The sequence below is a fragment of the Orcinus orca genome, chromosome 1 (assembly GCF_937001465.1).
Source record: "Orcinus orca chromosome 1, mOrcOrc1.1, whole genome shotgun sequence".
NCBI lineage: Eukaryota > Metazoa > Chordata > Mammalia > Artiodactyla > Delphinidae > Orcinus > Orcinus orca.
The window spans coordinates 154,831,093-154,843,342 of NC_064559.1; the positions used below are offsets into that span (position 1 = coordinate 154,831,093).

A 12,250-nucleotide genomic window follows, 5' to 3' on the forward strand; every position below is an offset into this window, starting at 1 on the left:
TTTGTACCAAGACAATAGTTTATGGTTCCTCTTAGCTAACATGTTAAACATGGATAGATGCAAGTTTTCAGGGATATTTCATTTTAACTGGCATTTTTGCCTCTTAAGTGGTTTTCTCCCCCTTAGGAAACAAAGACTTTACATTTAGAATTGTTGCGGGGTAGCTGATATTCCTGTTCCTTCTATGTGAGGTTTACGGCCTTTACTTTTAAAGGAGAACATTTGTGGTCCTATACAGTAGTCCCTTGGTATCTATGGGGGATTAGTTCCAGGACCGCCCCCCCCCCCCCCACCGCGGATACAAAACTCCGAGGAAGCTCGAGTCCCTTAATTAAAATGGAGTAGTATGTTCCCATAACTTATGCACATCCTTCCGTATACTTTAAATCATCTCTAGATTATTTATAATGCCCAATACAATGTAAATGCTATGTAAATAGTTGTAAATACAATGTACATGCTACGGAAATAGTTGCTGGTGTGAGGCAAATTCAAGCTTTGCTTTTGGAACTTTCCAGGCTTTTTTCCCCCAAATATTTTCTATCTATGGTTGGTTGAATCTGTGGATGTGGAACCCATGAATATGGAGAGCTGACTGTACTGAACCTGTAGGATATTTTAGTAAGCTGTTCCTCCACTTTGATGTATAGTTGACCCTTGAACAACACAGAGGTTGGGGTGCTGACCCTCCACACAGCCAAAAATCCCCGTATAATTTATAGTTGGCCTTCAGTATTCTTGGTTCCACTGCATCCCAGTTTTGCACCCGTGGATTCAACCAACGACAGACTGTGTAGTACTGTAGCATTTATTGACAAAAATCTGTGTATAAGTGAATCCGCAGAGTTCAAACCCATGTTGTTAAAGGGTCAACTGTAATTGGTTAAAGAAAGAAATTGTGAGATTACTGAGGGCTGGTGGTAAGAAAACTCGTGTTCTCCTTTAACTGCTGTTAAAGCAAATCATGCTTGAAGCAAATCATGCTTCAGTTTCCTCATTTGTAAAATGATGCCAATTACACTACCAAATATGACTAATGTAAAGGTCAAACAAGCTTATATATAGTGGTACGTTGTAAGTGGTAAGTAAATGTTAATTATCAATTTGAATAATCTTGCTAAACAATTTTAGATTTCATTAAAATAGATTATCAACTAAATTCTGACTATTCTAAAATGGCATCTAAAGTCCTAAGAATTTTAACAATATCAACTTAAAACAGAATACCTTAAATTTAAAAATCACTTTAAAAAAAGAGAACTGATAACCAGTATTGTAAATGATTCCCTTAATAATGTGTTTCTGAGATTTTGGCAGTAGGGGGCACCAAAAGAACTTCTTAGCTTGTCTGGCTCTTGGCACCTTCTGCTTATTTGGTGTCCATCAATATTTATAATGTATGTCAAAGTGTTTTGAAAACATAAAACACAATTCCAAGATGTTGTATTATAGTAAGAACGATATTAACAGTGCTGTGATTACAATTAAGTACTTCAGTTCTGAAAAAAAAGTTTTAATCTAGTGTATAGGCTACCTACAGTAGGGAGACATCTTCAGGATAATGGGGCCACTATGGAGTATTATGAAAATTACTATAGATTTATTTTATTATTTGCTTACAATTGAGTCTATTTGGCTAAGATTTTATTGAACGATGTGTAAATGACTAGAAAATTAAACGAATAATATTAAGAGCAGGAAAATACCTAAAGATAATAGCTCAGCTAGATTTTATTGAGAAGAGAATTACGTAATCCCATGCATACTAAACAAGCACCCCCAGGTGGTTTTTATGCTCTGAAATGTTTGAGAACCATTACATAAATTGTAGTCAGCCTTAACAAAATCAAAGGAAAATGACAATTTAAATGTTATCACCTGCCCTAGAATAGTTTTGTCGATTTTGATAGAAATTAAGGAGAAACAAATATATACTTAGAAAAGAGACAGAAGTCAAAAGAGAAGCCTAAGAGATTAAATATATAAATACACTCACCTATTTCAGGAGTTTTATGAAAAAAGGGTGAACTCCAGGGCTGCCAGTACCTTTTAGCTTTTTCTTGACATCTTACTTGAAATACGTACTCAGTGTTTGGCTGCAAGTGGAATTCTGACTGTTGCGCGTATGTAAAATTGGTGTCAAATTCTTTAACCTAAAATGGATGAATAACCATAGTGAAATACCATAAAGATATGATGCACTGTGCTTTTAAAACAATTATTCCATTTAGCAGAAATGTATGGGACACTTACTATGTTCCAGGACCCTGGGAAAACAGAGAGGAATAGGCTACTTTGTATAAAAGATGGCCAAAGATAATCAAATACGTGTTATTTAACCTTAAAAGTGAAATACATGTTGCTTAGTGTTTGACAACTCTTTCAAGCTTTTAAATATCAAGAAATTCCAAAATGTAATATAGTCTTAATTTTGGAACAGCTGATTTTAATAGGGTGGGAGAAAGGGGGACATAATAGCAACTGTTTGAATTCAGTCTTCCCTCCTCTCTCTCTCTCTTTCTCTGCAGTTGCATATTTAGATCAATAATTCTTCCTGAATGATGAAATAATTTCACTTGTGAATGATGACTTTTGGAAAAAATTACCTACAAACTAAGCTGTTAAATTGGTCCTTATTGCAGATCTATGCATTCTACAAGGATATATATATCCTTTCTCATATATATATATGAGAAAACAAAACAAAACATTTAAGACTGTTGAAACGTGAAAATCCAATGGAAGATAAGCAAGAAAATAGCTGAGGGATAAACTTAAAAATCATTTTTCTGGGACTACAACCTGCTATAAAATATAATGAAAAAGGACCCCCAGACAAGCTGGTTCAGATGGGAGAGAAAAACCAAGGCATTTACGCAGCACCTTAGTGTGTCGTAATAGTGGATCTACTGAAAAAAGTGAAGCACAATTGAAACGTAAACATAAAAAACGTCTAGGGCTTCCCTGGTGGCGCAGTGGTTGAGAGTCCGCCTGCCGATGCAGAGGACACGGGTTCGTGCCCCGGTCCGGGAAGATCCCACATGCCGCGGAGCGGCTGGGCCTGTGAGCCATGGCCGCTGAGCCTGCGCGTCCGGAGCCTGTGCTCCACAATGGGAGAGGCCACAGCAGTGAGAGGCCCGCGTACCGCAAAAAAAAAAAAAAAAAAAAAGTCTAGAAATGCATTTATTCAGCAACTGGGAGAGAACAGTCACCATGAAAGAGAAAGTTAAAACTATCACGATTAAAACACACACACACAACAAGGTATACACGTCATTTAGAGATTCTAATGTTAAAACCCAGTCTTAACATAAATCTTTAAAACTTGCAATGCATTGAAAATGTAAAAATCATAAACATATCTGTTTTGGGATATCACGTTTCCTGAAAGATATCATTCAGAGTTTCCATAAGCCACATTTCTACCCACGGCCCTTGAAATTTTCTGCTCTTCTAAATATGACTGAAGGCCCCTAGAGTCTACTGGGATCCAGGAGAAATTTTTTTTTTTTTAACATCTTTATTGGAGTATAATTGCTTTACAATGGTGTGTTAGTTTCTGCTTTATAACAAAGTCAATCAGTTATACATATACATATGTTCCCATATCTCTTCCCTCTTGCGTCTCCCTCCCTCCCACCCTCCCTATCCAACCCCTCTAGGTGGTCACAAAGCACTGAGCTGATCTCCCTGTGCCAGGAGAGTTTTTATTAGTGCCAAAAGTTTGACTTCCATATGCACCCTGCTTCATATGAGCTTCTTTTGGAGGGGAGTTGCTGTTCTCCAATATGTCTCTTGCCATTATGTTTATAGATAAGTCCTCTAAGAAGAGAAATACCCTAAAGTACAGCCAGAGTTCTAAAATAGAAAGAAGAATTTTATGGAACTGTTAACAGTTGCTTCTACTAAGAGGCCAACCAGGTGCCTGCTTAGGGCCTTGCAAGCTGAAGATGGTACCTTCAAAATGATACTTTCAGAGGCTACAATAGTCATTGAGAGAGCTGGACCTAACTGTGTTCCTATGCAGAGGGTATGACCTCAAGGGCCAGAAATATAACTTTATTTTTATAGCAGCTGCTTTCTTTTTAGAGCCTCAATTCTGAAGGCGTGAGGCCTGGAAACTTAATCTCCATCATTTTGAGGTACCTCTTTTCCTAGGGTTACACCTAAATTTCTGGGAGCATCCTTGGGTGAAGGGGAGAATCTCAACCTATTCAGAGTTCTATAATCCCAACTTCCTCTGACTTCCAACCTGGGGCATGGCCCAGATGAGGGGTCCTGCTCAGTAACCACCCAAGTCTAAACTCTTTTTGTTCTTCCCCCTTACCAACCTCTTCCCCTCACCCATTCCCCCCCTCTCTGCTCAGGAATCTTTATCTAGTCTTTGGTGTGAGAGGGAAGGGGGATGGGGATTGAGAGAGCCAGTCATGACTAATCACATTTTCTTACAAGTCTTCTGTCCTATACTAGCATTTATACTTTTGAAATGCAAAGGCCAAGGATTTGAACCTTGGCTATCTGCCTGCTGTTCTACTAACCATTCCAGGAAAAAAGTGAATGCTTGGTTTTGTGCAGCCCATGAGCTAAGAAGAGTTTTTACATTTTTTAAATTGTTGAAAGAAAATCCAAAGAAGACTATTTCAATGATGCATGGAAATGATATAAAATTCAAATTTCAGTGTCCAAAAGTAAAATTTTACTGGAACACAACAATGTCCATTCATTTACATATTGCCTATGGCTACTTTTATGCTACAAATGCAGAGTTGAATAGTTGGGACAGAGATCTTATGGCCTGCAAAGCCTAAATTGTTTACTATTTGGCCCTTGAATAAAAAGTTTGCCAATACCCTGGTCTAGCTTAATCAGAGACTCGAGTCAATGTTAATCCATTCAGTTGAACTTCTAGTCAGGATTTCCCTACTTTACTATCACTGTTGTTGGCACCATTAAAGGCAAATAATAATAATACTAATAGCTAATGTGTTAAAATATTATCTGTGTGAACCAGACATTAAAATATCAATGGAAATACAAAAATGCTTATGGAACAGTCCTGTCTTCCAGGGACTCACAGTTAAAGGATGGGAAAATACACGTGTAAAATGGTAAATACAAACAACATGGTAAATGTTCCTGAGATAAGGTACACAGAAGTGGGCAAGGATGCCAGGGAGGTAGGGAGACAGTCCGTGAAGATAACCAACAAGTAGGTATTCTCCCCATGGTGTCAGCCTTGAAGGTTCACCTGAAGGACTGGCTGATACCTCGTAATTTATATGCAGCTTAGCTAAAAACAGCTGAAAACACCCTCAATGCACTGATTTTGATTTTCAGGTGGGCATCCTTGGCTCGACCACACCTGCTGCATGGCTCTCCTGGAGGTTAAGATGAAGAGGAACAGTAACAGCCAGCATTTACTGAACATTAACTCTATTCCAGGCTCTGGGCTAGCTTCTTCCATCATTTGATCATCCCCCAAACCATGTGAGGTAGGTGCTTATCTTATCCCTCTTTTAGGTGTGGTAATAATGAGGCCCAGAGAAGCTAGGGAACTTGCCCAAGGCTGCACAACCAGAAAGTGGTAGAGCCAGGCTTTGAACTCCAGAGCCTATGTGCTTAGCCACAAGGCTTTGTGCATAGCTGTCTGCCACTTTGAAGTGAAGAGCTTCCTTCCATCAGTTATGTGATGCAGGCAGAGCTGAGGTGGAAGAACAAATCGGTAGTCCTTTGTGTCTGCCCACTCTTCATGACTCTCGCTTCCTGTCTCCTTACAAGGAGGTAAAGACAACATTTTATGCATGATCCAGATGAAACTGATGGGTAACAAATGTAAAAAACAAAGCATCATTCTGGCTGTTACCCACTGGACTTGGGTCATCTGTGTGAGTAATTACATTTGGAGGAATCATGGTAAAAGGGATAGGATACACATATTGAATTGAAACTGGTTCCTTCATTTTCCCAACATTTTTGGGGTGCCCAAAGTGATGTAGGGTCTGTAAGAGGCATTAAGTTACTAACTCTGTAAGCTTGGAGAACCTGGCTTAAGCTCTTTTCAAGCCCTGTGTCCTCATTTCGATGATGGAGCTGACACTACCTATCATAAAAGATTGTGATGAAGATAAAACGAGGTAACAAATATTCTTTCAGCTCCTCCATTTGCCTGCTTCTGATAAAGAGAAGGTTTTGAAAAGGGAACTCAGGTTTACCTCTGAGTTACCAAATCTCACAGTGGCATATGTAGCACCACCAAGGGGAGCAGAGAACAAGAATTTCAACAAGAAAACAGTTGGTTTCTGAAAATCTATTCAGGGATACTGATACTGTAACTCCTTTCTATTTTCTAAACATTCTTATAGCTTATTATGCCAAATAAAGAAATTTCGTCTTCTCAGTATCATCCTATGACCCTGACACTACCCAGGTGTCTTATCAGAGTAAAGCCTCATCCACTCAGAATCTAGGATGAGAGTTTCATTTGGGTTGTTTTCAAATTTACCTAAATTCCACATATGCAAAAGATTGGCTGTGCAGTTTTTAATCTTGCTCGTCCTAGGCTTCAAGCATGGGGTTGCTGTGCACACAAATGCCGCAGTTATTTATTCAACGAAGTCCAGCAGGCTCTTCATTTGGTTACTGACCAAATGTTGCAGAACATGGACTTGCATCCAAGTGTAATCTAAACAACTAAAAGATCGCATTTCTCATGTACATTAACAAGGGTAAATAAACAACTTGGCATCCGGGATTTCTTTTTAAAGAGCAGTCTTTAGAGTATGTCATGAAATCAGTATAGTTTTACCCTCATTTTCTTGACACTCTTTAAACATATTGTTCTACAGCAAAGCCAATATCGTTCATGTTCAGAATGATGAAAACTTTGGAGCCATGCTAATCACCAGAGAATAAATACATATCATTTCACTTAACTCTCTGAAAACTGGTAAATTCATACATGACACATAACTATTAATTAAGCAAAGCCATAAACTCCATTCCTTAATTATTTTGACTAAATGCCAGTTTATTGTACTTAAAAATAATAAAATGGCATTTGTTTTCAAATACACTAAAATTGGTACTTTTTCTTCAGCCAGGCTAGTGTTACCCTGTAGTTCAAATTAGTGAGTTTTTATTATAATGTTCACAGGTGCTGTCATGTGATGCGATTTTATTAATGAACCTTGTACCTATGCCTCTCCTAAGACGCTTACTAACTTACCATTGGTATTTAAGGATGATTAGTTTGCCTAGACATTCACTTTTTACCTTATGCTCATCTAAGACTAATATAGTAACAAATTTTACATTTTGGATTGCACATTTTTCATTTAAAAAGAGACACCCATAAATCTGAAGTTCTTTGAACAGATTTTATTTCCCTGGGTGGCTGTTAAATTTCAGCATAGAATACTTACATTTTATATTCATAATCACTGATATAAATTTCACCCTAAGAGACAGTGAATTACAAGGAGCTAAAGAGATGAATCCGTCCTAGTTGGACATTTGTCTATTTAGCAGTTTACAAAAGGCAAGAGACCTTTTCAGGAAACACCTCTCTATTTGGAAGCATCATTATTAAAAGTAGAGTGGTTTGAATATTACATGAACAATCAGATAAAAACATGTAAAATAGATCATTATACATCCACTGTGGTCACTGACTATTGGCTGGCTTTTCTTTCACTCACTTACATGCAAAAGAATAGTGAAAGTTAGCTTACGTTCCAAGTTTGGTTTGTTGTAGCCTTGTATCTCATTTCACAGGAAACCTTTTCAATTGATGTTTGACTATTCCAGTGGATTATGGTTTTGGGCACTGTAGTATTTATATCCTCAGCCCTGGAAATAATGGATGCAGAAGGTATCACTAAAGAAAAACAAAAACAGAAATCCAGCAGCTTAAAACTTGCCTAGGGAGAAATCAATATTTTTTCATCAATATTTAGAATGTTAAAACTCAAAGTACCAAAAAAAAAAAATCTCATGATCTAATTAACATGAAATTTTTCTTGTTTTCTAATCTATTATGTAGGAGAAAACTGCTGTTCTTAAGTAAAATTCTGTTCCACCCATTCTCCATTTCTGTTAAATGGAGCTCTGTCTTGTCCTTTCCCACCTCATACTCCCCTGTATTCCGAACTAATGAAATTCTGAAGCCTGGCCTATTAACAAAAGAATGTAAAAAGGAGGTAAAGAAGATATCTCTTCTTTCCCGCATCTGTTTAGGGAGAAATGATGTTTTGCATCCTAAATTTAGTTCAGAGAATCTAATTTGGTAAGATGTAAAATTAAGATCGTTCACAATAATATTTTTATTCTCTTGTGTCATAGGGAAACTTGTATGAATATTTATATTTATTGCTAACTTTTGTTATCTATTAAAATAAATCTGTACTTGAAAGTATGATTTGAACAAGGAGTCTCACAAGACTCTTAGACTTTACAAATTATTGCTGTGTTCTGTGATTATGATTTTCAAAAGGAAACTGACATTCTGATTGGTTATCTTACTAGTTATTTTTTGTAGTAGGTGTAATGGTGTAACTGGAAGCTCTGTATTTCTAAACTGTGTAAATTCTTGTAAATTTGTTCTGTCTGAACAGAATAAAATCATGGGCATTTCCCATTTCTCCTATATGCATAGTAGAACAGTGAAAACCTATAACTTTGTTAGATGTATTACTTAACAAAGAACTCAAGAACCTGTATGTGTGTTTTTAGAGGCCATTATTACAGCTTAATATTCTCTATGACTTAGTTTCCTTTTTGTTTATTCTAAGTTTATAAAGTATTCTTTGGGAAATTTGTTTTATTTTCAGTGAATAATATTATCTAAAATTATGTGCACAGATATATGATTTGTAGAAAAATATAAAAATTAAAGATTTGCTTTCTAGTAGCACTGACCTAAAATAAAATCCGTGGGCTAAACCCAGTATAGAACATAAGTAGTAGTAGCAGGATTAATCTAATTAAAGAGCTTACCATACTGAAGTTTTATCATCTGAATTCCATAGGTGGTTTCCTTTTGCTAGTTTAAGCTTCTTGTAATGAGAATCAGAATTCAGAGATTTCTAGAGTCAGGGAAGTGGATCTCCAGGGCTCTGAAACCACTTGGGACCATTTAAGCACCCTCAAGGCTACAAATTACCTACCCCCTCCTGTCTCCCACCTCTGAGTGTGACCTGCCACAGACGTAACAGCACAAGCATTCCGAGACCCTTTTGCAGAAAGAGATATTCTGGGGAGGAAGCAAAAGTCTGCTTAGTCCTATGAGAAACGTAAGTTGAGTTTAAGATAGAGTCTTAGCACAGAGCAGATCGGTGCAATAGAGATCTGACGGTTTAGGTTTGAATGAGCTTATATTTTTCAAATAAAAACATGTTATGTAATATGTACTTGAACATTAGTTTGTTACAGAAGACTCAGAATGTTGAATTTTTGCTCTCATTGCTTTGGTTTCATACATTCCCATTAGAGCTTACATTTTTTTAAAAAACCGTCAATTCCATCGTAGATGCCATATCTTTAGTTTCCACTTATATTGAAATAAAGAACCATATTATAGTTCTTTGGTGTCTTTCTAACAGCATGTATTTACTTATAATTATTCAGTGGGGAGAACTAATGTTCAAGATGGCAGCCGGAAGGCACTGCATTTTCCATATTGAAACTTATTTCTCTATAAGAGAAGTTTAAGCATTCCTCTCACATGTCATTTTGGCAGTGTTACTGCACTCTTAATTCAGCCCTGCCTTTCAGCATATCTTCCTAACTTAATTAAAGACCAATCCCATAGCCGTTATGTGGAAATTGCTCCCAGGAGAGTTCCCTGTCTTCAGTTTCGTAGAACAGTTCATATATCTAACTTGCAATGTCTCATTCTTAAAGGGCCACAAATGAATATAGTTCATCCATTAATAACCTAGGGGCTTTGTTGGGAGTAGCCTCCTACACTGTCAACCTGTGCTTTTCAACCTGAGTTTCTAAGAGTGCATTTTGGGATACTGAGAAAGGAGGAAGAGAAGGAGGTGGAGTAACTCTAAACAAGAGGCTCCCTGGTTCAGTGTGAAAAGCAGATTTGGAGGTGACAGCCAGATGAGATTTTCCCTTTATGGGAGGTGGGGTGCTGGTTAATTACAGCAAGTCGGCAAGTCTGAGATGACATCTGGCTCTCCTCCTTCCTAGCTATGTGCTTTGAGCAAATTATTTTATCTCTCTCTTCGTCTGTAAAATGGGCACAGTGGTACCATGCATGATTGTTTTCAGAATTAAATGTGATTTGCATGTTAATTGTCTGGAACACTATAGGTGTTCAATAAATGGATGCAATGACACTAAGATCATAATAAGATAACAATGGTAATAATAGCAGTAAGACTAATAGTAATAATCTAGTTCCTAAAAATGATACTGCCAAAATGATACTGAACACAATAGCCTTTAAACATCATTAATCCATTGAGGGGAACCTGTTTTAAGATAAGGGCATGTTATGGCTATATCCTACCTCAAAATGTAAACTTACAAAAATGTGGAGAACTATAAGTCCAAGAATATACAGTACAATGGAGTTACTATTCACCACCATAGTCAGCAGTGTTTGTTTTCAAAGCCAATATTCATAGCATAAGGACAGATTTTTAGACCAATCTTATTAGTTGAGATAGTTCAGTTTAGTTGAGACGTTGAGATATTAGTTCCAATAAAAGACCCCAGTAGTCCCCAAAGGATACCCGTGTTGTGCCCCAAGAGGTGTCACATCCCCTAGAACATTAATCAGCAGGAAAGTTGTCAGACACATTGCAGTGTGCTTTAAATAAAGACTGAGGATAGGAGTTGAGGATACTAGAACTAGAGGCTTCCTAGCTCTGCAAACTCAACTTCTAATGCCACCTAGCCTTGGTTTCCTCATGTGTAAATTATAATCTCTTCTACAGAATAGGACTGTTGTGAGGGTTAAATAAGATAATGTATGTAAAAGCAGTTAGCACTGAAGAAAGTGTGCCATAAATGTTAGCTACTGAAATCATCTTTAATAACAAAAACAGGAATAATTGGCACTAGAATCTCCAGAGAAGGTGATTCACACTTGGTGCTCTTTGGCTGTACTCTGGCTTTAGGACTACGATATAGTTGTAAAAGGCTCAAGGGCAATCACTTTTTGGAAGTTATCTTAAGGAAAAAAACAACTACTATGCAAAAATTCAGCCAAAAGGTTGTCCATGGCAGTGCAGTTTATGATGGTGAAAAATTGAGAACAATAATAAGGGACTAATTAAAGATATTAATTAAAAATAAGATTATAGATTAAATTAATAGAAATATGTATTCTATATTATTATTTTTTTAAAGGCAAGTTCTAAAATACCTGAAGCAAAAAATGTTAACTTTTGTTGAATCTGGCTGGTGTACATAGAGACGTCTACATAATTCTCCACAATTTTCTGTTTTTTGTAGAACTTTTCAAACAAAATCAAACAAAAACATAACTTCCAAAATAGCATATACAGTAGAATGCTTTAGTATGCTGTACTTCTCACAACATAAGACGCATCACACTTTATTATAATCCTTATTTCTTTCCCTCTTCCCTGGTAGATTGCAAGATATTTAGGACAGGAAGTATCTTCCTTGTCTATCTCATTCTCCCTAGCCCTTAGAACAATGGTTAAACATAAGAAGTTCCCAGTAAATATTGTGAAAAGACATACCCCATGTAGAAATAAGACTGGAAGAATATACAACACAATGGCAGCCTTACTTATCTTTGGCTTGTCTCAGGCAGTGACTTATGGGTAATTCTTGTTGTCTGTATCATGATCTTCAGGAACTTTAGGGAAACTCTTTTCAAATCTCAACTTCATTTGATTAGGTCAGAACAAATTAGTTGTTTATTCGTAAAGCCATTACAGAATTTCTTTTTCTTTACCTATATCGTCCAGGTGAATTTGCACTTGTTTTGACTTCTCCGTGCCCAGTACATTTGAAGCTTGGACCCAAACCAAATACTTCTTGCCCCCTTGCAATGAATCAGTGGAGATGTTAACATAACTTGAAGTGAGATACTCTTGCTCTTCTTCTGTCTCTAAACTTAAAAAAAAGATTATGATCACCAGTTATGTTGGTTTGAATTAATTATTCCTCAATTTTTTTGATGCTATCTTTTTAGCTAGCTTTCAGAAGGCAACCTTTTACTTAAAAATGAATCAGAATTGGTTTCACTTTTAGAATTTTTTAA

General features: G+C 36.8%; 1 protein-coding gene across 1 annotated transcript in view; it reads right to left on the minus strand.

The window, feature by feature from the left end:
* The window catches only part of IL23R (interleukin 23 receptor), a 54,243-nt gene that overhangs the window by 20,227 nt on the left and 21,766 nt on the right, over positions 1-12,250 (minus strand). Inside the window, exons 5-7 of the mRNA XM_004280764.3 lie at positions 11,942-12,102; positions 7,731-7,876; positions 1,997-2,153 (exon numbers count right to left, since the gene is read on the minus strand). Coding sequence (XP_004280812.1) covers positions 1,997-2,153; positions 7,731-7,876; positions 11,942-12,102 — 464 coding nt within the window. The remainder of the gene's footprint in view (positions 1-1,996; positions 2,154-7,730; positions 7,877-11,941; positions 12,103-12,250) is intronic.